General features: G+C 40.3%; 1 protein-coding gene across 2 annotated transcripts in view; it reads left to right on the plus strand.

Annotated features, from left to right (window-relative positions):
* Positions 1–5,971: 5,971 nt before the first annotated feature.
* Positions 5,972–27,466, plus strand: part of FBLN1 (fibulin 1) — an 83,718-nt gene continuing 62,223 nt past the window's right edge. Inside the window, exons 1-2 of one of the 2 annotated variants that reach the window (XM_065843759.2) lie at positions 5,972–6,749; positions 21,089–21,188. In XM_065843759.2, the coding sequence (XP_065699831.2) occupies positions 6,674–6,749; positions 21,089–21,188 (176 nt within the window). In that variant the 5' untranslated portion in view covers positions 5,972–6,673. The remainder of the gene's footprint in view (positions 6,750–21,088; positions 21,189–27,466) is intronic. The other variant, XM_065843751.2, reaches the window with a different exon arrangement.

Consider the following 27,466-nt stretch of genomic DNA (forward strand, 5'->3'; position numbering starts at 1 on the left):
GTCAGAGTAGTCCCTGACAGACAGAAAACTCAATTTTTATGCAAAGCTTAAATTATACTACAGCTTTTCTCCAGAGACTCTGAGCCAATCTCCTCACCTATGTGGGCTGTGGCAAACGACATCGTATATACAAACAAAAATGTCTGCCCTGAGACCTGGGAGCCACTGGGTACGCACAGCATGGATCAGCTTAACCTATTAGATTCATTAAAAAGGGCTAATCAGTTTATTTTTCCTTTTGCAGCTGTCCAAAGATACTCTGATCCATCCACCCTTCCAATTAAGAGCCAGTGTCCACCAACTTTGCGTGCACCATGTGTCAGCCAATTTCTGTAGAATCGTGCCAGAAAATATGGTTAAGTTAATAATAGTTTTCTTCAGAACAGTTTGCTACACTACAATAAGTTTTACATTAGTTTGTATTAAGATGCCCTCCCATAGCCACTGCTCAGAATTGTGTAAGCATTGTGTAAATGCAAGTCCCACTCCCTGTGTATAATATTATTAACATGTGTTTGTAGAATCAGGCCACCAAGGATGATCTTGAGTTCCTGGGAGAAAGATATTACAGCCCAAGGCTGTAAAGTCTAAAAGATGTGGTACATGAGCAAATAAAGTTTGGGAATCTCTGTTAAAGAAACTGAGACTGAGGAGAAGAAACAGAGGCTGTCTGTGAGGCTGAGAGAAAAGGAAGCTTAGTATATGTGAATTTGTTGTAGAACTTTATCAGTGTTCATACTCTTTCCACTGTTTGTCTCCTTACATTGTACTGAGTTTAAATCGCAGTTTCTACTGGTAAGATAGAAGTTTTCTGGCAGGCTGGGACTGTTTGCAAATGGATAGGATGGCTTCTTTCTTTACTAGATTTACACAAAAACATTTGTAAATAAGACAGCAAATTGTAAACCAATAGTGAAATAGCACTGAATGGAGCAGATGTTAAGTGACCATGAGGAAACACAGAAAGCTGTGTGCTCCTGATTTTAAGCTATTAGATATAACAGAATCTGAAATTTTATTTATGCAGACCTGAAATATCTTATATTCATTTGTATATTTTCTCTTTGCCAAAGATCATTTGGTCACATGTTTGGATATTATTTTTGTTTGACAGGGACAGAGCTCAGATTTATCAGGGATGTCAGGATGGGAAATGGCCTTCTGCCAGAATAGCCATTTACTTTATTGATGGCTTTTCTGCCCCCTTTATACTGAGATTTTATTTTTGTTTGAACAGTGAAAATAACCATCAGCACAGATGCTGATTGACAAATTTAAGAGTCGCCCTCTGAGAGAAAGCAGCTAAAATAATGACTGATCCCTGCTGTTGTTAGATTTGTGGAGGCCCCAAGCAGTCTAAGGCAGATGCCATTGTCCCCTCCAGCCCACGTGTGCATGACTCACATGGCTATCTCCAGCTTATCCTAACTGAGCCTGGCCTTTCTAGGCCTCAGGTCCTAGAAAATGCCTTGCCAATTCACACATAAGACCAGCTCTGCCTGCAGTGACATGAGGGAGTCTAGAAGGGGAAAGGAAATTTATGGGAAGGGGCAGATCTGAGAGACTGGGAGGATGCGTCTCTAGAAGGAGAGACAGGAAATACCCCATGAATGTCAGATTGAGTTATTCCTGAATTCTACAAGCAATGCCACAAGGGAAATTACATGGATCATCAAAGCATTCCTTTATACCCCAATAAACTCCTCCATGTCTTAGAAGCAGACCCTATATATTTTAATAGAAAACCAGTGTGTGTTTTAAGTGTCCAAGATAGCTCTACATATTTTTTGTCTTAATCAGATACGAAAGAAAATAAAATGTAGGCAACACTTACAAAATGGATACAAACTCCAAAATGGGTAAGAAGTCAAAATGCTTAAAAGCAATGATATTGAAAAGGGCTTGGGGTTATGAGTGCCAGTCTGGAATATTTAATTAAAAAAAAAAAAAAGATGAAATTCTGCCTTGGTGTTCACAGACTGATCCACACAAAGAGGGAAAATGTTCAGAGATTAATCTAGCAGCGACAGGGTTTGTCGGTACAAGAAAACCTCTACAAAGTAAGCTGAGCCTCTTCTAGCAGTCTTTAGATATTTGAAACATGGAGCCCAGGAAGATACCCTGGTTTGGACACAAGCATCTGTATTACTACCCTTATGGTAGAAGCTGCTTGGGCTGTGGGCATCTATTATACATAATTATATATAAACATATATGTAATATTACTGATATATGTGTTTAAATACACATGGAACTTTATTTATTTAAAAAGCAGTCTAAATTTAGGATGGTATAAATTTCATCTGACATTGTAATCATTCTGGAAGGAGTTCTGAGCCAGCTTCTCTGCCTGACTTTAGCTTCAAGATGCCATCATAAGCCAGATGGTATAAAGGTGGTGGCAGCTAGGTGAGCCTTCTTGACTGGACTTGGAGGCACAGTTTTGTACACGCTAGGGAACAGAGGAGGCTCTCAGTCCTCCCACCTTCCCTTGCTTATCCACGGCCTGGCGTGATTAAGGCTGGTATCCAATGGATACCAGTAGTTTGGGGTCTGAGAATGAAGATGAGCATGGGGGGACAAATTGCTGTATCTAGGCGGAGGTTTTATTCCAAGCTAAACCCTAAAAAGGACATGCTAGGTGCATGTGAAGTGTCCACACTTTGATGGTCACTGATCACAGAATCGACTGGGTTGGAAAAGACCTCAGAGATCATCAAGTCCAAACCTTGTTCCAACCTCAGTCGATTTACTAGACCATGGCACTAAGTGCCATGTCCATTCTCAGTTTAAAAACCTCCAGGGACGGTGAGTCCAGCATCTCCTTGGGCAGGCCATTCCAATGGCTGATGATGCATAAAGCACTTAGTACACAGTGACAGTAACTTCAACGTGAATACAAGCCCAGAGATCTATTAAAAACTAATGGTTTACACTCAAAATAAGCAACAAAGCCTTCTTTGTAATGCCATTAACAGTTAAAAAAAAAATAATCAATTATTATGGTCCATCCGTCTCTGAAAACTCTGACAAGGTTTTTTCATTGTTTTTTTTGTGAAAGGTGTGTTCTAGTAAACTAGTAAATTGGAAAACCTGCCTATACCACGCAGAATAATGATTGAGACAGTCCAAGTGGTGCCCATAAACCTTAAAAATCCATTTCCTATATTAAGATGCTAAAACTTAAAAATTTCGAAAACTTTCAGTATTAAAATGATTATGTGACACAGTTCTTACCACATGTCCTTTGGACAGAGGTCTTCCATATTATTCGAATCATTTTTTAATTCACAAAAGATTTGGGAAGTGTTTTCTCCAGGAAAGGTGCCAAATGCCAGTTGTACTTTGCACATACTAGTCTCTGGAGCTGGGTGGATCATTTGTACTCTAACCAGTATGGATTTGCCTACTGTAGAATTTGGGGTCTTATTTTTACAATGCGAGGTGGTAAGATCCATATAGGCTTTTCTTAATCCTTGTGAATCCATAGCACTCAGTGAAATATTCTTCCTGTTAAGAAGGAAATAGGCTTTTTATGTACCTTTAGGGTGGCACATCATTACCTTGATGAGAGCCAAAAATTGCTTCATTTTTGCCATAGAGGCCAAGGAGTTTCCCTTTAGTAGATTTCACTTCTAGATAAATATATTTTCTTACTTGCAACATTCTTTCTGAAAACAAGGATGATAAAGCAAGTTCTTTTCCCTCCTTTTTGCTCATCTTCTGGGGCAGATGAGGAGAGGAAAACAAAATCAGGATTTGGGAGCTGCAGTAAAACAGAGGAGCTAGGAGACACAAAAGCTGGGACTATGGGGCAGCTTTGTTCACTAGGCAGAGGCTGATGTCCATACACAGGCTTATTCAAGCCATCTCAAGAATTCCTGTTCCCATGAAAACTGAGTAGCTGAATGACAACTGTGAACCTGCTGCCATAGATGGTAATGGATCTGTTGGAGTAATTCTAAATTTCTTTGTCAGTCGACTTGCGTGTATCTACTCCCAACAAGACCCTTGGAAATCACTTGCGCAATGATTCGTTACGCTGTCATTACTCATTAATCTGAGCTTCTGCAAATGATTTTTCTTCTTCTGAAGTAAAAATAAAATCCTTATTAAAGAATTTGTTTAAAAGCTACACAAAGGATTAGAGGGCCTCTGCAAACAGATGTAAGAAAAAATGTGGTTATGCAAAATGTTCCCTCTCATAAGCCCTTACTTTCCATTGACTTCCAGGAGCTTTGAATTGAGCCTGAAGCGCACGGCTTAGCTCACTACAAAGCCTGAGGTCAGTAATTAGAATCACATGTACCCCAGACCACTGAATCTGATTGTAGGTGAAAGTGCCAATTTATACTGGAAAAGTGTATTAATATTATGCAAAAACCTCCACCCCAAACCAGGGAAAAACCTCTTATCAGATCTGCAGATGACCATAGCCATGATGGTTTCTAGAAATATTTCTTAAACTGTTACTTGAATTTGCCTCATTTCTGGTAAACAGCTTGTGATGGCAAACTAAACCGGAAGAAGGAATTCTTACTCTGGAGTAAGAATGTCCACACATGGTGTTAATCAGGGTAACTCTAAGTGTGGACAAGCTATTATGTGTGACTTTACACCATTTTAGTCAAACTGGTGAACTTCTTTCTACCCGCCTTTAATCAATCAGGACAGGGTTTAAAGTGAAGTGAAATAAGCCAATATTGAACGGAATCCAGGGTTTCTATAGAGAGGATTCCACCAGCTCAGTTAAGCTGGTACAGACTTTAGACAAGGTGTGATCTTTGTTAGTTGCCCCCCTGCAGCTGCCTCATAAGGTGAAAAACAGTAGCTTCTAGGTTGTGATGAAACACTGCCAAGGTCCCACTATAGCTGAGGTAAAATCCTTGTAATACCCTTGTAAATACCCTTAAATAAAGCAAGCCCTCTATCCTTCCCCTTTTCTAGGTGCCCTTTCCAAATAAAATTGAGAAAACCAACAAAGCAGAAACTCTAAACAAAAAAAGAAACAGCAGCTGAAAAAAGATGACCTGGGCAAGATATGATAGTGGCATTAAGAGTGCGGATAGGGGTCAGTTCTTTGATATCTCTTCCTGCAGTAGAGTTAGGAGGCACCACAAGAAGGTTGGTGGAGCGAGGTTCAAAAGGAGCAAAAGGAAATGGCTCTTCACAGAGTCAGTGGTAGATCCCCTGAAACCGGTTGCCAAAGAATATTTTGGATGATAAAGGATTACAAGAACTCATGGGGAGGCAGGTTAAATACTTGGAAAAGAAATTCACTGGGGGGTACTAAGTGCACAGAAACCACATTCCACTGAGGAAATGCTCCAAACTCAAAGCAGCTGGAAGAGTAGTTGGAAGAATTATCACATGTGTTTTCCTTGTTTGTGCTCTTCCTTTGGTGACCACTTCCAATTGTAGCTGAAGACAGGCAATTTGGATAGTCGGACCCTTTGCCATACAGCCCTTTTTGTGTTCTCATGTAAGAAAATAAAAGAGCAACTAACCTGATGCAGAACAGAACATACACACTTTCAACTCTCACTGCCTTAAATACTTTTTCCAGTTGGAGATTTTGAGGAGAGATACTCAAAACCCAAGTTACTGAGTAGATACAAGAGGAATACTGCAATCAGGGTCCATGTGGCACAACTACTAAGTAAACAAAAAGTAACATCCAGCTGTTTTTCTGAGCAAAACTGAGGGCAAAGTATAGAGAGGTGATGAACTCCCCGTTTGTTTCCATGCGCATTTGCCTGCAAATACAATCCCCCACATTATCTTGAAGATCTTGGCCAACAGCATAGCCAACTCGGTGCTTTAAACTCTAGCTCTCCCTTTGACCACTACCAGTGTTTGTGTTCCTGTTTAAATAAGATAAAGAGGTTTTTTTTTAAAAAAAAAAAAAAAAAAAGATGGGGGGGATAGGGGGAGGAGGGGAGCGATAGAGCAGAGCTGACTGCCTCATTTGGGTTGAAATTCTCCTTCTGACTTTTAAGAACAGTGGGAGGAAAGAAGGCTTCCCCCCCTGCAGTGAATTTCATTGAAAGATTCTAGAATATATCTCCTTTTAAAAAACTCCTTTTTATTGACAAAAGTTGTGTTGGTGTAAAATCCACAGAAAGACCACGAAGGAGTGAAGGGTGAAAATCTCCCCTCCGGAGCGTAAACCTTTCTTTCTCTGCTAGGTGGTTTCTTTCGTTTTGTTTTTCTTTGCTTTGCCTTTGTTTGTGGCTTTCTCCTACTTGGCACCGAGAGAAGCTGCTGCATTTCTGCTGCACAGAGTCAGTCAAGCCGTCCCTAGGTTCACGCAGAGTATCTGTGAAGTTTTCCGAGCTAAAGGGAGTCACTTTCACAGCGTTTGTGGGTGTGGAGGGAAGAGAGGTAGGGGTACCAGAAGCAACAGGGTCTCTGCCTCCGAGCTGCGGTGGCGGCTCTGTTCTGCTAAGCACTTGCAGGCTGTATAATTAACCGGGGAGGCAGTGAATTAAATCTTTGTAAAGCCCACTGAGTGGGGGGTTCCTGCGAGCTCTTTTCCAACCGGTCTCAGGCGGCTGGGATAACATCAGAAGCAACAGCAAGCAACAAGGGGGGAGCCCACCGGACGCTGCAGGAGAGCCAAGCCCCCGCTCGGTGCGAGTGCTCCCGCCGGCGGGGGAGCTGCGGGCGGCCGATGGACAACCTCGGCGGGGCGCGGCTGCTGCGGCTGCTCTTGCTCCTGGCGCTGGTGCCTTCGCTCCGGGGCCAAGGTAAGTGCGGGGAGCGGCGCCGAGCCGATCAGCGGGGGCGTCTGCCGGGCTGCGCCGCGCTCTCCCCTCGCCGGCGCCCCAGGGCCCAGCTCTGCCCCCAGGGCAGGCGACGCAGGGTCCGGGCACCCTGGTGAGTTGCGGCGGGGTGCCTCGGTGGCCCCTCCGGGCTGGCTGCCCCGGCAGTGCCCGGTCACCTTCCCGGGGCCGGAGGGCGCGGGCTGCCGCGCTCCGGGCGGCAAGCGGGGTCCCGCGGCTGCGGGACGGGAGTGGGGCCCACGGGGATGGGACAGCAGGACGGCTGGGCTTCCCCTGGTGTCCCCCCCACCCCGTGCCCCTGGCTGTCCCGGGCAGGCTTTAAAGCGCCGCTGCCACGTTCAAGCGAGCAGAAAGGCGTGGCGTGCATCGGCTCCTCCGCAGCCGCCCGCTGCCACCGCCGGCTCCCACTCACCCCCCCCCCCCCGGGTCGCTGCTACCCGAGCAGGTTGGCTCTGCTCCGGAGGGTCGATACGAGGCTCCGCCGGGGAGAACTTTGCCGCTGGGAGCTGGTGAGTCGCTCGGTCGCGGGCTCAGGCTGCGCTGTCCGCCCGGCGTCCCCCGCTCCCGAGACCGGGCGCCCCCCGAGCTCCTGGCGGCAGAGTCGGCCGGGCCCCCGGGGGCGGCTCCGGGGCTTTTGCAGCCCGGTGTCCCGGGAATTGCGACATATCGGGGCGCCTGGTGCTGCCGCCCGCTGTCGCACGGTGCCCTTCTGCAGCGAAAGGCGCCCGGTGGCAGGCGTTGGGTTGAACTGCACTCCGCGAAGGTGATGTCTCCTGAAACCGGTGTCAGGTCTGATCTGCGGGGGACCAAATTACGGCCCCCCCTAAACACCCCCAAATGGGAAACGGGATCAATAGTTACTTGAAATCTGCTGGGAGCAGGAGGAATAGTGAAGCAAAGGATGCAGGCTCTTTGAAGACAAACTATGAAACATTTATAAATGATGTTGTGTGATGTGGTTGGTTTTGAAAGCAGAGATCTGGATGTGGGCCAGGACTCCCTTTCCATACTGTGCATTTTTTTCCCATTCTGTTAATACTGTATAAAAAGAGGATATTCACTTGATTTAACTCAGTGTTATAATCCAACACAAATACAACTGGTAAGATGTGACAAAGAAACTACTTCTTGTATGGTGATAATGAATTTATCATAGCTAACAGATAAGTGACTTTTTCTATTAGAGTAACCTCAAGGGGGCCATTAGGAGTTGAGGCTTGATTATGCTGTACTCCAGGCAGACATTTACAAACATATGGTCTCTGGCCTGGGCCTATTAATGGCAAACAAAAGCCAGTGAAGTAAATTATTTGTTACTGCCACAGTATTTCGACTCATAGATTTTCATGTTGCAGAGCACTTGTCACAGATACGCTTCAAAATATTTGCTTTTGATAGAGAAGTTAGCCACTCCTTTTAAAGGAGGGACAGAATAAAAGTTAGAAAAGCAACATTTAGTGCCAGAATCCCCAAGACAGCTCCTGTTTTCTCTTAGACAATGGGGTACATCAGCAGAACTGAAGCTTTAATGTATCACAGTGAATGGATGTAGTAATTTTAGCCATTCTACATTATTGTAAAACACTGAATAATTTAATTTTGTAATCTTGGTGTACATTTAACCTTAACTATTGGACTACTTTTTAGAAAAATGGGAAGTAGTTAGATATACAAGTTCAAGTTTTCAAAGTTTTTTGTTAACACAAAGTATAACCAAATTTGGCAATAAGATAAATCAGCTGTTTATTTAAAAAATAAAAAGCAAACAAAACAACTCCATGCTTTTAATTTCACGTGGGATTTATACATCCTTAGAATTTCAAAAACAATACTTTGGATAAAATTAGATGTAAATGTCTAAAAGCAGATGAGGATCCTTGCTTAGGACACTACCTTTTGAAGGGTAGACTTTGCTCAGGTGAAATAATTACTAATAATTGTAATTGCTGTAAGAAAGATTATTTTTTTTTCTGCATAATTTCATATCAGTGTGTTTTGTAGGCAAATGAAGTAATTACCTTGTGAGATGATGTTATGTGCAGGCTCTTTGGGGCAGAGCCTGTGCTCCTCTGTGTGAGTGGTTTAGTGATACAGTTGCCATGTTACTAGCCAATATATTTCTGAAATGCAGCTTCCTCTTAAGCTTGTTACCATAGGCTTATAGGCTTTATTAATTGTTTTTCCTTACTAATGAATCATCAAATCATCAGTATCTATTAAAGATGGTATTCTGAAAAAAAAAAAAAACACCAAACAGAAAGAATTGGCTTCACTGGAGCTGCCCAGTGCATATGAACATAGATGTCATTCTTTGCAAAAGTAAAGGTCTTATAAACTTCCAAAATTTTCTAATGCTCCTTTGCTTTATTGTAAGCATTGAATTTTTTTTAAGCTTATTTTTTGCTCATGATGTAAACTACCATCTACTGAAGGAGATGAATGACTCACACCATTATGTCCAGTCAGTGTATGAATAGTTCATCCTGTAGCTGTGTCTTTGGCATGTCTTGGTGCTACAGGCACAGACAGTTTAACTCACTAAACATCTGGAAACATGTCTTTTCAGGATGAGCTTAGAGTTTGTAATAGAAAGAATGTTCCACTGACTTTGTGGAATGAGTTTTATTTTAGGATTATGATTTTTACATGTGCTTTTATAGCAGTAAGTTTATAAGAAATATATGGGTGGAGGTAGGCCTTATAAAAGGCTAAACCTGTGCTTTCTTGCCCGCAATCACATGTAAAATCTCTCCCAAAATCACATACTACCAAAAAAATACAGTTCTAAAATATGAATGCTGTCTCTAAATTAGTCTTCAGTTGAGTTTCTTTTTAATAGTCCATTTTCAGACATGACATTTTATTGCAATCAGGGAGAAGCAAGATGTTAAACTCCTGTTTTTCATCTGTGTAATTGAAAGCAGACATGTTAGTGAAATCCAAGATGAAAATCCATAAACTAGCTTATCAAGTTACTGCAGTATATTTATACTATTCTGTCAGATTTCAGGCATTATCTGATAGCAAGTCAATGCATTTTCAAAAGTTATTTATTTATTGTTGCACTTTAGCCTGTGCTGCAAGTTTCACACCAACTTTACACATGTTTTTAATAACTAGCTAAGACCAAATTGTTCTACGGTATTTTATTAACATTTTCTGAAATGAAAGATGAGTTTCAACCTCTTGGACTTGACAGAAAGTGTTACCTGGGACCATAAAAGAATTTAAGTTTGTTTTTGTGAGTTATGTATAGATCTAAAGAACTAGGTGGCAAAATCAGTTCAGTAAACAGAGAATATGGGTTTACTAGAAGTAGTAAAATATTTGTAGGGAATGAAAGGAGATCAGACAGAGAAGGTCAAGAAAGAGAGAACCAAAATCCAAATACTAAAAAAATCAGACCACAGGCAAGAATTGTAATGGCAGCGTAGAGTTTGTAAGAAAGAGTTTTGTATGAAAGAGATAAATGAATGAAAGCTTTTGTGAAAAAGGTAGCAAAAAGTGATGTTTGACAGTGACAGGGAATAAGGAAAATGATTTAAGTTAAGGATGAACAAAAGAAGATGATAATTTCAGCCAGAATAGGCAAAAATTTTTGTAAAGCACTTGGGAAATGTCAGGCACATGTATTTAGGTGTAGATTCGATGGAAGGAAGTGGGCCATGTGTTAAGATTTTAGTAGCTAAGTCATCACATATGATTAAACAAGGACAGTAGATAACATTGCTCCAAGATAAAATGTAAAAGTGGAGGCAGAAGATAGAGAAGACTGCAGGGTGAGAAAGAACAGAGAAGTTGTCCATGGAAGAGTCCGTGAGGGAGTTGTCAGGAGCAAGAGGAAAAACAGTGGGACAGGGCACAAGAAGCAAAAAGACTGAATATGAAGGAGGGGAAGGGTCAGTTCAGATCAGTGAAAAGCCCTAGAAGAATATAAATACTTATTTGCCATAATATTTTGTGAGTAAAAATCGGTTTAGGAACACTCAGAGTAATGTCAGGTAAGTGGAGAAGGAATAGTTGACAAAAGTAGTATCTACAAAGGCAGTGTACTGGGTAACTGGTGGAGACAGGGAAAAGTTGCCACAATAATCTGCCTGTTTATCAGACCAGGTGATTATTGTTGTCCTGCTGAAATAATCTCTGGCAAGGTATTGGGACAGTGCCAGAAAAGCTGTGTTGATACAGCAGTTCTAAAGCAGGATCTCCAGTGCTGATGCTTTCCTGAATACATTGGCACATCTTTGGCTGACACAGTTGATGGAGCTTTTTGCCTTCACTTCTTTAAACAAGTAGCACTTTTTTCCCCAGCACTCATGAGTACTTTGTCTCTGTTTTGTACTTTGTATAACCTACTTCAGGCTTCTTAGAAGTTTTGAGAAATTGGCCCTTGAATTTGAAATATGTGCTGTTGGATCTTAAAAAGAAACCGAATTTCTAGATTCTCAGGACTTCTCATCCAAATTCTTTCTAGTTAATCAAATTAATTTAAAATTTTCATTCAAAGAAAGCTGAATGACATGTCTGATAAAGTTTTGAGTACTTGCCATATAAGTATAGGACATACATTATTTTCTGGATTATGGTAGCACCCACAAATGACCCATGCTGCACAAGCATGTGAGATGTTCCCTGCTAAAGGGTTCATTTTTGAGTCTAGTACTATCAAAATCCGGATTTAGACCTTAAGCATAGTAATGAAGAAAGCAGTATCTAAAAAAATATTTTATATTAATGCTGAAGTAAGTGTATGGATATAGATATGGATATCCATATGGATATGGATCCAGCTTTTTAGGATTTTTTGAGCACTGGAAGGATATACTGTAAAATGCTACAGTGGTATATCCATTCAAAATACTACAGTCTTCCAGCTCTGAAGTTCTTATCACTGACTAGATTCCATACTCAGATTACTAAGTACTTCTAAAATCTCTCATATACTTCCTATTTTAATTGATTTAATTTAAATGTAGATCTATTTTTGTGCTTGATCCAAGGCTCTTTAAGGTTTGTCTAAAGACTGCAGTGTACTACAGTACATTTCGGGTCATGCCCTTTATACAAATGAACAAGGCTAACAATAGATTAATTGTAACACCTGATATAAAACTTTCTAATCACACAATTTTTTTAAGATTTGAAATGAGAAGTTAAGAGAAGAATTTGTTCTTGAATGAGAAAGAAAAAGTGCCACTTCAGCCTACCAACACCCTGTGAAGTAATTTCATTATTTGCATGGGTTTTTGTAATACACCGAAGAGTGAAGGGCAAAACTTAGCATGTGCTTGTCAGAAAGGGCAGTTCCTGGGTCTTTTTTGTAGTTCCATCTGTATCATCTTGATGAGACTGGGTTCTTTAGGTCAACTGTGTCCATCAGAGCTCTGAATGTACCTTCTTTTTTCATGTTCTTGTGAGTATGTATAGCCTAGGACAGCCATTACTTATACTAAGCTGTTTATATGGTGCTGACTCAGTAGTCTCCAATATTACATTTCTCTCAATTTCTTCATGTCTTTTAGAAAACATCAGAACCATCTTCACTCTTTCCGTATTAGTATCTGTCAAACTCCAGCCTCCTCATGTAAGTCCAAAAAACAACCTATCCAGAAAGATGAAAAAAGTGAAGTTATTTTGTTCAAGTGTGTAAGAGCCTGTGTAGAAGTGGTAGCAACAAAGGAATGAGTTTAAATGTGATTCTGGAGCAGGCAGTGAGGTAATACATTATTAAAAATTCTCTCTCATTGGGGACATTTAAGCACGAGAGCACATTGCCTAGAGAGCAATGAACAGCTAAATAGAAATCTGCCTAGAACTGACCAAATTTTATCAGTTCTGCCCAAGAGTAGCAGGTAGGACAAGACAACTTCTTGAGGGCTCCTAAATCCTTATCTTCTGTGTTATTTTGATGTGTAGATAGGATGCTTTGGAGTCTTCTTGCAATAGGTGAAGTCTTATGTATTTTTTTATCTAGTTGCCTTTTTTGAAATTGTGTGGGTTTTTGTTTGTTTGTTTTGTTTTTGTTGTTGTTTAGTTGTTGGTTGTTTTTATTGGCACTTAGGAAAAAAACCCAAACAAAACAAAAACACCACACAGTAAAGCACTTTCCACACTTTGGAAAATAAGGCATGCAGTGTTACAACAGACCATTGCCTCCCTCAGGCCTGTTTGTACCACCAAAAACTTCATCACCAGCTATTGCCATGAACGATTTTAAGAGCTTCTTTTATTAATTGCAAACAGACACCTTGTAAAATGAGGTTTGGCCATATCTGAAAAATCCCCTTAATTGTGTGATGGCCACTGCTGTTGCTACCAGAGCCACATTCCCCATAAATGAGTGTTCTCCAGACCTAAGAAAATTTCCAGTAAAGTGTTGGCTGTTTTAAAACCAACCACAAAACACAGTAACATACCAGACATTTCCTTTAGAGTGCTGCTCCTTTAGTGAGTGGGCTAACTTGATTTGTTTAGGAATTTCGGCTGTCCTGAAATAATCACACTCACGTGAGAATTCATCCACAGGTAAAGGTTCAGACCCTTTAAGCCTGTTTAGGGACAATATCGTATTTCTTAGCAGCACATGAACTGTGAGTGATTTTCTGTCAGTCCATACAGATCCAATATGACCTCTGGACTTGAGACAGAAAAGCACCTTTGTGATAGACCCTCTCTGAGGGCAAAGAGAAGCTTAGAGTGGTACTGGAGAGGGACAGCTGGTGATGAACACAGCCTTGCAGGTTGCAAGAGATTCATTGGAACCTGCCTTCTGGCTTGTACTGTTGTGGGGGTTACAAGAGAGGGCACGCTGGCTCCAAATATCATGCATTTGTTAGGAAGTTCGAGCTGTTAGATTCTTTAAGGGAACCTGTAAGAACAACCTAGTGGGAGGGCTAAGAATAGCTTACTGTCTGAAGTGACTAATGCCGCAGCTCAACTGTGTCTGTTCATCTTACCCCATCAGTATGTTGACATATTTGATGTATGGTCTTGAGGTAAACAAGAAGGTCTCTGCAGAGAAATAAAGGTTCCTGTTCACTTCACTACTTTCTCTGCATCTAAAAATGGAGGAGGGGCATCTTTGTTCCAAGTCCAGTCTGCAGAGATCTTGCAAATACTCGTGTTGCCTCGGATGGAGAAGGGTAAGGCTTTCCTGCATTGCTCCATTACTTCCAATTCAAAGCATTTGTTTCAGGGAAGCATGAGGCCAGATTTTCTGCCTTATGTCCTTTCCATAGTTTCAGGTATCCTTCACCCTTTCCTCTACTCTGTATACCTAATCCTAGGTTTACACTCAAGATCAAGATGCAACAATGCTGTGTTTATCCTGTTAGTCTATTACCAGTTGGAGTTTTGAAGTCAGCTGGCTTCCATCTTGTCTCTGGGTCTATCTGATGCCTTAAGTAGCCAGACAGAGTGTATCTGCATTGCCAGAAACAGCATTTCCACAGTTTGTTGTAAGGACAGCCAAAAAACCAAGACTACAAATCCCAGCTGCCAGCACTTGACTGCAAAGGCAGCTGACTTGTCCACCTGATATTAGCCAGGTGTCGTTGTTTCAAGAACAATTGGTTTGGTTTAGCAAATCAGGCCAAACACACTTTGTCTGCCCTGAACCTGTATCAGAGTGTAGCCTTGGCCAAAGGTTTATGCAGTTGCTCTAGTTTTGTGTCAGGAGAGTTTAGATGTAAAGGGAGGTTGGAAGACAAAGAACGTGACTATGAATAATATGGATGGCCAGTCTGTCATTTTCAGGGTCAAATTCTATATGTAGACTTGTGGTTTTGTGGTATTTTTTTTTTTTCAACTGACAGTTAGATGGATGAGCATCGCTAGTAAGAGAGTTTTCTTGACATGACAAGAAAGGTTTTATCATAAAGGTACACCGTGAAAGTTGGAAGTGTTTTTCTTACTGGAAAACTAGACCAATGCATGTCATAATCATGAGTTCCAAAAATTCTGGATGACATTCTGTTACTGAAATGTGTTGGACTAGTGCTGAGCTTTCACAGAGTCCATCTGCTGCCTGTATCTGCATATGCTGAGGAGTGATAATCATGTTCTGTTTTCTCACATTCCATAGTGCTGACTCTCTTACAGAATAAATGGAGTGAATGGCAAGACCTAAACCACATTTTACAAACCCACTCAATTAATGTGCTTAAAAGATTAAAACCATCTTAATAAGGAGGTGTGACTTTGACCTCTTGACCTGAACTCACTTCCAAATCCATACCTGGTTATGTGGGCAGGGAAGCCGATGAATTTGATAGTCACATCACTTATTGCACTGAAGAACTGGAAAGCTTTACTACCTTGTTTTCCTGAAAATAAGACAGGGACTTATAATAATTTTTGCTTCAAAACTAAGTACTTTTTTACATGTATGGCTACCTGTACGCTATTTAAATTGACTTTTTTTAGTGGACTGTAACTAGGGCTGATTTTTGGAGTAGGGCTTATATTTCGAGCATCCTCAAAAATCCTGAAAAATCATGCTAGGGCCTACTTTCAAGGTAGGTCTTATTTTTGGGGAGACAGGGTAGCACTAGCTTGATAAGCTCACCTAGGGTCAGGTGTAACTTCGGTTTCATCATCAGCTTTCTAAGTGTTCCATAGATCAGCACTGAGTAATGAACAGCTATTTAAACCTGGATTCTTCATAGGCTTTTCCATCATCATCAGCTGTACAGAATAGCTGCTATTGTAGATTGTTACTCAAAAATCTGTCTGGTTTTGATCTAGCTTGAAAATTAACCAGTCCTTTTTACTTTTCTTTTTTTTTTTTTTTTTTTCCCCCCACAATTCCCAGAAATAATTCAGGGTTTTACATTCCAGGAATCATGCTTTGGATAACATTCTTAAGCTTATCTTTATTTTGCAGAAAATATTCACTGTAGCAGCTGAATAAGCAATTATCAATCATAGAAGTCTAAGGTTATATAGACTTTAACCACATTTCTTGCTTTGAACTCCCACACAATGTGGCAATCCTGTTAAGATTAGCTAACTACCTTTTTTTAAGACAACTATATGCATATGTACACATAGTTCATAGCTAGCACTTGAATGCATCACATGCACAAAATATTTTAATTTGTGTGATCTTTAACCACTTCTCATCTGATAGGTCTTCTTCATGACAGCTTTTGTAAAATTAGAGATCTGAGCTCTAGCCGTCTTTTTACTGTCCTCTTTCTGAGACTTTTGAAGGTTCTCTCAGAATACTGCATATACCACCTTAACGTAAGGACAGGCATCCTTACTGTTACCATACTAAGGCAACTCCAGTTCTTTTGAATGCCTTGCTGCACATACCTTTTTACAGGGACGAAGTAGTAATGAAGCTGCATTTGATTTTATCCAAAATTGACTTGGACTTTCTCAGTCAATTATCATGCAAAATTACTACATCTGAGTGCAAGTCAAGTAAACATGCTACCATCTTAACAGATCTGATATCTTCATATTTTTCTGTCTTGTGATGCCAAAGAACTGAACGATTGCTTCACAAACTTAAAATACACTGCCAGGCAGTGTATTGCTGCAAATTACAACTTTCTTGTGGGGTTTCTCCCTCCAAATAAAAGGCTACATTTCAGCTGAACACAGACAATATTATCAGCTTTTCCCAGAAGTGTTTTGTCTCTCAGATGCCAGAGATTTCTCTGGCTGATTTGCACGACACATTATTGGCAAAACAGCTGAGGAGGCACCAGGTTCAGGAGAGCAGGACTGTAATTCCTCTTCGATCATCTTTGGTGCTCCAGCACTGAGGGGGTGCCATGAGCCCATCAACTTGCAGTAGAAGACACATGGTCACGTTCAGAGAAAAAAGAACCATCACTTCCTGCACAGTAAGTGCAATTCTTTGAGATGTTGTAATCAGAGCAGTTTCTACCATCTGCTTTCCACTACCGCTTCCTTTCAGACACCCTGCGTTACAAACTTCGACCTGGAAGAAACTGAGGAGAGGCCATGGCCCCCCATGCTGATGGTTCCCCGAAGAGGTTGTGAGGAGGCACAAACAGCCTCAGCATGAACTGTTTGCTTGAAGATTTCCAACTGGGAGCCACATGAATATGCACATGTAGAGTTGAATCCACAACACTGGAAAAATAAAGTTACGAGACAATAAGTCTGTCCTGTTTCTAAATGCTCGTAATGGCTCTTAATGCCAAAATAGTCAGAATCAATGCCAGTGGAATCAGGAGTTGACACCCAAGGTGAGAGACACACACTGAGATTTCGCAAGAGTAGAGATTTGTCCACAAATGATTATTTTAAAAAGGAAACTGCAAAGCCAAGCTAGAGAAAATGTTTTTCACTGTTTTATTGTTATGTTTCAGAAAAATGGCCTTGAGGGTGGGGCCCTATTTTTACTGCTTGTTTTTCACTTCCCTCTATTCTCAAGAGATCTTTGGCTGGATCTTTAGAGAATATGAACTGTGATGTCACTGAAACAATGAGCCTGGACCACAGTTCTCCCTTAAACTATCTGAAATCCATCTTTGTCTAGATGCACTCCTACAGACAAGTTTGCATAGCTTGGCCTGCTTTGAATTTGTGAATTATTAATATTTGGTTGGAGTAGAGGTGTGTTGCCAGAGCTGGGAGGGAAGAACTGGTGTCCAGAGCCAGGGATTGTCCTTCTGGAACTTGGCTAAAGACCCATTTGTACAAAGCCCTGCAAAAACTTGCAGCCAGCTCTGCACTTTAGTTAAATGTGTATCATTTTTCAACACAGTTAAGATTGATTGCAGACAACTGCACTAAAAATAAAGTTATTTGTAACACATTGTATGAAATTTGATGCATATAATGTTTGTTAGCAAGACACTGGCAGACAGAGAGCACCAGACAGGATCCCTATTCCCAAAGAAGAGATCAGACACAAATTTACGTCTTTCATCACAGGCAGATATTTATTTACAAGACTGATTTTTCTCTGTAGCATTATAAACTACAGTTAGCTTTCTGACACTGGCATGACTTCAGGACACACTGAGAAGTTAAAGAGAAATATTGTCTTGACTTCATAAAGGCAGAATTTTGACCATTATTTTGGGTATTTAAGTAAGACTAGAAGGATGACCTGGGTCATAGAGTACAGAGCTCTCTTATAATCTAACATTTAATGTAGTTCTGTTTATAAGTATAATGATTTTCTTACTAAAAAATATTTGGTTTACTTGATCCCATAATTCTGATTATTGTTTATTGCTGTAATATTTGTTGACAGGAGCCACATGTTTTCACAAGCTTTACTTATCTAGGCTTAAAATGGTCTGTTTCTTCCAGTTTCTCCTCATATAATAGCACTTTGCTTCCCCTGACCATCCTACTAGCCTTTCGTTACACATTTTCCATTTTGATGTAGTCTTTCGTGAAGAGGGGTTGCCAGAATTACGCTCAGTACTCCAGAGCTTTGCACTGTAGAATTGATAACTACCTCAAGAGTACCTCCCTTAAGACAACTGATGCATCCTAACATCTCATTTAACCCTTTCTATTTTGCTTTGAATTGTTGGATTATAATCACCAATCAGGAATATAGGCTGTTCCCTGCAAACAACTGAGTTACTGGAGGGGCTTGTCTTCTCTACTTTTCAGCTGCTTTTTGCTTTCCCACATATGAAGATCTGCCAGTTGAGGTACTCATGTGAACTCTGTTTGATGTATGTCAAAAACAGTGAAGGACCTGGACAGATGTGACTCCCATACATCAGGGCACCTGGAGAACGATGGCTTTGTAACTGGTATAGGGTGAGCCAGAGGTGACAGATGCTCGTCCTTACTGGACACAGCAGGAAGTCATCTGTGAAGATGGGTAGTCTTGAATATAATGCTACTGCTTATTGAATTTTGCTCCCTTTAGATGTGCTTGGAGCAAAACTAAGAATGAGACAATCATGTGAGGCATTTTATGATCCGGTGGAGAGATATGGTCTGGGAATGACTTGGTGTGCACTCCCTGTTCTGACACCAGCTTGCTGTGTAATTGGGGCAAGTAATTTTGTCCTTCTGTGCTTGAGCTTCTCCATCAAAAAGATGTAAATGAGATTTGCCTTCCTCTGTGCACCACAGAAAGCTACAGATGAAAGGGTCTTATTTATCTTTCATGAAGTAATCAGTCACAGAATCATTTAGGTTGGAAGGGATCTCTTGAAATCGTCCAATGTTTGAACACTCTCAAACTAAAGCAGCATCTTCTTGTGTTCAGATGGAACTTTCATATGGCGGCTGGAAAGCTGCCCAGTGGAAAAGAACCTGGGGGTGTTGATCGACAGCTGGATGTTTATAAACATTGATCATTTTCCCTCTGAGTCTTCTTTTCTCCAGGCTCAACAGTCCCAGCTCTCTCAGTCTCTCCTCATATGAAAGATACTCGAATGCATAAATTATCTTGATGGCCTTGCACCGGACTCACTACAGTAGGTTCATATCTTACTTGAACTGGGAAGCCCAGACTGGACACAGCACTCCAGATATAGCTTCATCAGTGCTGAGCAGATATGGCTTCATCAGAGTGCTGAGCTCCCTTGACCTGCTGCCAATACTCTGTCTAATGCAGCCCAAGATGGTGTTGGCCTCCTTTGCTGCAAAAGTGCGTTGCTGGCTTATGGTTAGTTTGGTGTCCACCAGGACACCTGCGTCCTTCTTTGCAGAGCTGTTTTCCAGCTGGTAATCCCTCAGCGTGTACTGGTGCGTAGGGCTTATTCCTCCTCAGATGCAAAATGTTGCATTTCCCTTTGCTGAACTTCTTGAGATTCCTGTCAGCCTGTTTCTCCAGCCTCTTGAGGTCCCTCTGGATGGCAGCACAACCATCTGGTGCATCAGCCACCCCTCCCAGATTTGTATCATCTATAAACTTGTTGAAGGTGTACTCCTTCAACAGTGTCCGCTTACCTAACATGTACATTGTCAGCTTCTCGATGATGATGTTATAGGAAATAGTGTTCGAAGTCATACTGATGTCAAGGTAGGCAATATCCACTGTTCTTACCCCCATCTGCTAAGGTAGCCACCTCATTCTAGAAGTTTATGAGGTTAGTTAAGCATGATATCTCCTTCATAAATCCAAGATGACTTCTCCTGATCACCTTCTTGTCCTTCACATTTTTTGACTTTGTTTCCAGGAGGATCTTCTCCATCGCATTCCCAGAGAGTGAGAAGAGCCTATAGTTTTGCAGGTCACTCTTATCCTTCTTCAAGACAGGGAGGCATTTGTTCTTTTTCATTCTTCAGGGACTTCTGTCATTCACCATGACCTCTTGAAGGTATTAGTGAGTAGCCTGGCAGTGACATCAGTCAGCTCCCTCTGCACTCATGGGTGCAGCTTGTCAGAGCCATCAGTCAAAAAACTTATGAAACAAAGATAAAACATTTGAAAACTGTCCTTCTTGATAATCAGATTTATTTTATTTTTTTTTACACAGATTACGTATTTGTTATACAAGGAGCTGTTCTGTGCCCAGATTGCAAGATAATTAATAGGAAAATGTGACTCATGTTTTATTCCAAGTTCTGATACACCTGCTGTGCAGTGAACTTTTGCACTTGAAATATGAAGCAAACCTGTAGTGCTTGTCAGTTCATTAACAGTGTTTAGTTTTGCTAAATTAGAGACTACTGCAGAAATCATACTCTGCACAAATAATTACCTTCAGTGTGCTTTTCCCTCAGTATAAGTTGGCATCTATATTAATTTTTCATACATATGTTGTGTTCAAAATGTCATATACTTTTGTCTCTTTGTACAATACTTCTGCATTGCCAGACATACTTTTGAGTAAAACAGATTAATTGGATAATAAGAATAATAACCTCAGAAAAAAATAGTTCTGCAAATTAACTTGTAATGAGATTAACTTGTCTTTTGTATCAGACAGCTAATTGATTTATCCTGTATTCTTCAGGACTTTAAAAGCTTAGCTATTGCTGTTGTTGCTTTTGATAATAAAGGTGTGTGATATGACAGATCCTTTTATTGTGCACGACTCTACCTATCTGAACTGTTTTGTGCTGGTGTATCAATCGCTAGGCTGTGTCTGTGTGTGGAGGGTTATGGGAAACTGCAGTTATGGGAGATTGCTTCACTAAGGCAGGAATGTCTCATTGCAAGGTGCTGACAGATGCTTCGTTTGACCGTGGCTGCTCTTTTGGATGGGTGCACCATTCTATGTGTAGATCAGGGAGGGGAAAATGAACAGGCTTTCTGTTTTTTTTTTTTTTCTTTGCAATAGCATTTACTAAGGTTGCATTAAATATATTGTCGTGTTTTTCTTTCCTAATTTCTGCAGATCTTTCAGTGGAAGAATGCTGTGACAAGGGTATTGAATGGGCAAATAAAAACAGAATATGTACATCTCTACCGTTAATATCCGAGTCCAGAGAATGCAGGTATGTAGTTATGTATTATATAAATTATATATATATTATATAAAACTGCAATTTTATATTTTCATGTAAAACCATGGCAATGGCAGGTATGAAAGCTGATTTAGAAGATGAAGCACACAGCTCTTGAATCCAAGTTTTTCAAGTCCACATCTAGCCTTGGGGAGCACCTGCTGAGTACTTGCTTTTCTTTTATTCCATCCTTTAAACTTTTGCCATTGCTTTAGCGTAGATTCACCCAGCCCTAATCTGTTTGACATGTACTGCCTCTTAGTCAAAAGTTTTTCCACTGTACTCTACTCACAGGGCTTGGACTCTGCCTACAGTCAATACATCTCCCTGTGGCTCCCATAATGTCAGCAAACTTCTACATTTTATCCTGGTGGTGAATCTGGCCCAATAATGGTCCAAATTCTTGGGGAGAAGTTTATCAAGAAACACAACAGATCCTGTACATAATGAACTACAGATTGCATATGTACATATGTATACATATTGCATACGTATGTAAGACAGCCTTTTAAAACTGTTCCTCCTGTGTGGTGCCACACAACTAATTACCTCACAGTTCTCAGTTGAATTGCTGAATGGAGTCAAGGAGATTCCTGGTTACATAGATTGTCTGACTTCTGTCAAAAGTATTTGACTGTGGAAAATAGTAACTTTTAGTTAATAAATAGATTTCTTAATTCTACTGACTTAATAAAATGCTAATTTCTGTTATGTAATCTAGCAAATGAAATAATGAAGTTACACATTAAAATTATTTGCAGAGTAGTATTTTGGTTATACTGAATCTCTTAAATGGTTGGGATATTTGTATTTTTTATGTAAATGATAATCTCCATTATTTTTGTTGTTAAATGCACTTGTTACATTTAATTTGTCGAGCTAACAATTTGGTCTAGGTAATTTGAAGGACAGTTTCACAGAACACTTGATATTTAAAACACATGACCTTGTTCGCCTCCATCTTTTCAAATGGATTGCAAAGTGATTTAACCTTGGTAATTGTAGAAGTGCTGGATTGATCTTTATTATGGAAAGAATGTGTCTTGCAGGCAAGTGTGTCCATGTTTTCTGGCTTTTGCATTTATATTGGCATAGAAAGCAGTCTCTTAAACAGAAGAACTGACAGATAGGACTTAAATCCCAATTTAGGAAATACTTGAAGAGTCAGAAGAGTTACATACAGAACAGAGGCAGGAAAAACAGGAAATCAAGTTTATTGAACAATCTGGGAGCGAGAATCTTGATGATTTAATAATTATTTGATAAATGTGAGTTGCATTTCTGCTGCAAATGTAATTTATTCTTTTAAAGGTTGCCATTTTAGAGTCTTTAGGACTTCATGGGGACTGAAAAAAACTTACTAATACTTGATCTAGTTTTTGTGCGTAACTGATATGTAGTAAGGAAAATTATAGTGATGTAAGGGTAAATCCGAAATGAGTGAATGGATATACTCTGTGAGAGTCACAAGCACTTACTGATGAAAAAAAAGTGGGTAAATTCAGTTCACTTGCATTTATTAATGACTGTACGATAAATAAACATCGCTCCCCCTGATGCTTGACTTCACTATAGAAATGACACCTCAGTTCAGGAAAGACATTGAAGTGCTGGAGCGGGTGCAGAGAAGAGCAACAAGACTGGTGAAGGGACTTGAACACAAGACCTATGGCGAGAGGCTGAGGGAGCTGGGGTTATTTAGTCTGGAGAAGAGGAGGCTTAGAGGTGACCTCATCACTCTCTATAACTACCTGAAGGGAAGTTATAGCCAGGTGGGGATTGGTCTCTTCTCCCAGGCTGTCAGCAATAGGACAAGGGGGCATGGGCTTAAACTCTGCCAGGGGAAATTTAGGGTGGATATTAGAAAGAAATTATTTACAGAGAGAGTGGTCAGGCATTGGAATGGCTGCCCGGGGAGGTGGTGGACTCACCATCCCTGGAGGTTTTTAAACTGAGATTGGACATGGCACTCAGTGCCATGATCAAGTAAATGGACTGACGTTGGACCAAGGGTTGGACTTGATGATCTCTGAGGTCTTTTCCAACCCAGTCGATTCTGTGATTCTGTGACTACTTTCTTTAATAACAATATTATCTCACTCCCGCTATGATTACAAGCCTGGGAGAGGTAGAGAAAAATCACTTTATGATGCAAAATCACTTTATGATGCAATTTCAGGCACAAAAGTAAGGGCCAAATTCTACTCCTAATTGCTGGTGTAACTTGAGCCAGAATGAACAGTGAGGGATCATGATTTCCTTCTCAAGCCTGTGAGGGTGATGACACTGATATTTGTATGTTTATTCCTACTGTGCAGAGATGTAAGCAAAACCAAAACCAGGCTCATTACACTTGCTGAGGTCTAGGCAGCTGGGAATATGGCATAGGATGCCTTATTGGCTACTGATTTTCAAAAGAGCTTGCTTCCTGTTTAGACACCTACATGCCATGCCATGGCTTAAAACCCGGCTGGGATCTTTTTACTGTCTAGTGCAGAACAGTTTGGACAGTGTAGATCATCTAGCTTTTGAGCGCTCTAAAAAAACTACCCTCTTGGGTGTACAAACCCATGTTACTTCATGCCAGAGGGAGCGCTGTCTGCCCTGCCTGTTTCAGCTTGGGTTTGCAAGGTTACAAGTTGAATGTAAGGGAAAAATACATGGTGAAGTGAGCAGATTTGATGAAGTTACTGAAGTCAAAATGGTTTTGCACAGTTACATGGCAAAGAACATGCAACACAGAACAGATTGGATATGAGTACTTTCCCTGACATATTTTACAAGAATTTACATGGTGGTTTTGAATCCTCTGCTTTGAATAGTAAGAACAGATTCAGTCCTTCCCTGAAAGCAGGTCTGCTGCTAGAGATTCTTTTGCTCTTTTGTTCATGTGAGGAGAAAGCTGCCTTACTGAATTAGAATTGCACCTCCTTGGCCTTTTCCCAACTATTCAGACTACATTCATAGTAATCAAGAAGGGTTTCCACATGAGCACTGGTGTTCTCCTGTCTGCCTTGCATCTTAGAAACAAGCTGACAGTTCTGGGTTTCAACATATTTTTAGGATCCTTCCCCCAAAGTTTCTTGTGGTTCTTGAAGGGCTTGCCATCTGTGTGAGCATCACATGCTGAATATGGTACAATTCAAACTGCAGATGTGCTCAGTTTCTTGTTCTCCACCACAGGTGAGCCAGCCCACTATCTGAAGCTCATACAAATTCGTAAGATGCATCTGGCTACAGATCCTCAGTTGCATTGAAGTTGAAACAAGGCTCCTGGCTCAATGTCCAGTCACATCTGCAATCTCTTATTGTGGTTGCTTGTCCCACAAATGAGTATACCTCATTGTATTGTCATTCTGGAAAATGACAGTAGTTTTCTCTACGTCTTCATGACTCAGTAAATATGAGTGCAGAGTTTGCATGAATGATATCTTTGGCTGTCAGAACAGCAGCTTTTTGCCCAGTCATCCATTTTCTTGTGATGCAGTTAAACTCAGAGCAGCTGGAAACAGCTGCCATTGGTTTTTGGAACTCAACCTGTCCAAGAAATCTTATTCCTTTCAAAATGAAGAGTTTTCCCTGTCCAGAGCTCTTAGCAAGTGAACTTAGTTCCTGGGCCAGAAACATCTTATCTCCATATGTGAATTGCATGCCTTTAGCACCATGTAAAGTCTTTGGAGTTATATTTGGAATAACATCATTATTAGTGTTGCAAAAATGCATAAAAGAAGAAGCTACAGAACACTCTGCTAGGTGCTTTGCAAAAACAGAACAAAAAGGTGATCTGTGTTCCCAAGTAGAACAAGTGGCAGTACTTAGAGAGAGGTTCAGATGTGAACACAAGGAAATAATAAGAGTGTTTGGAGTGATAGGCACCAGATGCTTAACTGTGGATAGATGTTTATTGGTTTATGCCATTGTAAGTGTGGAAGAGACTGAGATTTTGGACATCAAAGTTGTGACAGCTGTATGTCTGAAAAAGCTGTTTAAAGCTATTTTTGGAGAAATTGTCTTTATTAATTATTATCTGCTCTCTGTAGACTGCCAAGTGTACCTCACAGTTGCTAATATTTTTGGCTTCTCTGTCAAAGAGTAGAAAAGTCTATGTTGTCAGGTTTTCATTGCCACTCGTTTAGGATAACTTGCTTACTTCACTTTGTGAATAATGTCAAACTCAGTCCTTTCTTGGCCACAATATTATTAGAGTTGTTTTTCTATATAATATATAATATCAATATGGTTTTACCCTTTACCTTCAAGAACACTTTTATTAAGTAAAATGCAAGTTGTTTACAGATTGCAGCTGATTAATTTTGAGGTTTGTTGGTTCAGGTATTTTTACCTGAGTCCTTTGCTAATTTATAACAAATGTTCAAATATATGTATTTTCATTGTTGAGGCACTCTTTATTATTTTCATTTGTCATATTGTGTCACATATAATACTAGATCTTGCTCTTGATTTTCCTAAGTTCATTTCTCTTGGATGTTAAACTGCAAATCAAAAGGACTAAGGGTGGAAGACCCTGCTTGTTTTTGCAGAACAATTCTGGAGTGGAATAGTTCCTTTTTTTTTTCTTTTCTTTTTTTTCTTGGGCACATGAATAGCACTGACATAGTTTGAAGACAGGCTAATAAGTAGAAGGAGGGAGGCAGAGGGTAATGAAATTAGGCTGACAACAAAGATATTGTTTTCAGAGCAAAGCTAAGTTTTAATGCTTTTATGGAAAGAAATGAAAGGAAAAACAGGCAATTACAAAATCTGTGCTGGTTTAGGAGTGCATCCTCTGGGAAAGAGAATAATGTGGAAGGACTGTGGAGGTAAATCGACATGTAGCTTTCCATCTGGAAAATTATTCTATGAAAATCTGTAACATTGGTTGAATTTTAGCAGAAAGTAAAAGTGAGAATATAAACCATGATTTCTTAACTTGATTTATAACTAAGATATCCAGTAATAACTTCAATTTTAGATCAGCATCTGCAACAAAGAATAAGGATTTTTTTAAAATGTCTGAGTGATTTCTGTTTACTAATGATCCATGGATAAAATGTATCTTTCAGAGAAACCAGAAAATGTATGATTTTACCTGAAATATCCTGAGTGAATGGCAGCTATGAGGCCTCATCCTCCTAGAGATTTTGTGTTTAGTGTTTTAAGATTTCATCTGTATTGTTGCACTGTTTTAACTGAAAATCAGAATGTGGCTGATAAGGAAGAAGTAGCCTTTTGCATTTTTAATTTTTAGGAGTAATTAAAACCAAAAAACACTCTAGGAAAATACTCTGTTTTCTCTTTTTTTGAGACAATATTCTAAGCTGTCTGTAGACATGAAGTTAATATGAATGCTACATGGGAAGAGTTGAAAGGTTTTATGCATAGAGACAAATCTAGATGTCCTATTAGCCACCAGAGATGGCTCCTTTACTCTGCTGTGAGATATAAAGTGGGTATGTATTATGTTAGGGTCGAAGCCAGGGAGACACATGTAATTTAGCAAAGACAGGGAGAGATACTCTTAGTCTCGAGTCTTGGAGACTGAAGAGCTTGCGGTGGTATATGCTCTAGTGACCATCAGCTTTGGGGCTGGTGTGTAAAGGGAAAGGATGGTGAGCTGGGCAGGCTCAATTGAAGCCAGAAGACCAGTGCTGTACAGATTTTTCTAGCATTTTTCCCTGACATCTTTCAAAGTTTTCTACCTCTGAGAGCCTCACAAGTGTTTACAGTCTCAGATGATGTTTGCTACCACTGCAACTTCACTGGAGGATTTGGGCAATGAAGTGTGATTTATTGTTGTTGTTCTGAGAATGAACAAATGGTATTTTAATCTAGTATTCGATTGATATTTAATTCCTCGTTACAGCTGGGGTGGGCCCCATGACTTATGAATACAGCTGTGGGAAACATTTTAAGAAACATTTTGTTTTGGTTGAAATTGCCAATTTGTCAGCGATTTCAAAGAGCTGACTTGTATTTGAAAAAAATGCCACTCTGAAAATCAAACACCTACTGAAAGACTGCTGCTGTTTGTTTGTCTGTTTGTGGCTAACATATCTAGCTCCTCAACAGGACTTGGAGGGCTAAAGGAGCTGGAAAGGCTCAGCTCCCACACTCTTGGGCTTGAAGTTTAGGTTTTACAGGCTTCCAAAGTCCTGACAGTCAGACCACCCCAGAGCTGGGCAGGGAATGGAAATTCAGCTTCAGAGGGAATTTCAGCAACAAAAAAGCTACAGTTTTCCAAACTGGAACTAAATCAAACATCAAAAACT

This window comes from Patagioenas fasciata, chromosome 1 (genome assembly GCF_037038585.1).
Source record: "Patagioenas fasciata isolate bPatFas1 chromosome 1, bPatFas1.hap1, whole genome shotgun sequence".
Classification (NCBI taxonomy): domain Eukaryota; kingdom Metazoa; phylum Chordata; class Aves; order Columbiformes; family Columbidae; genus Patagioenas; species Patagioenas fasciata.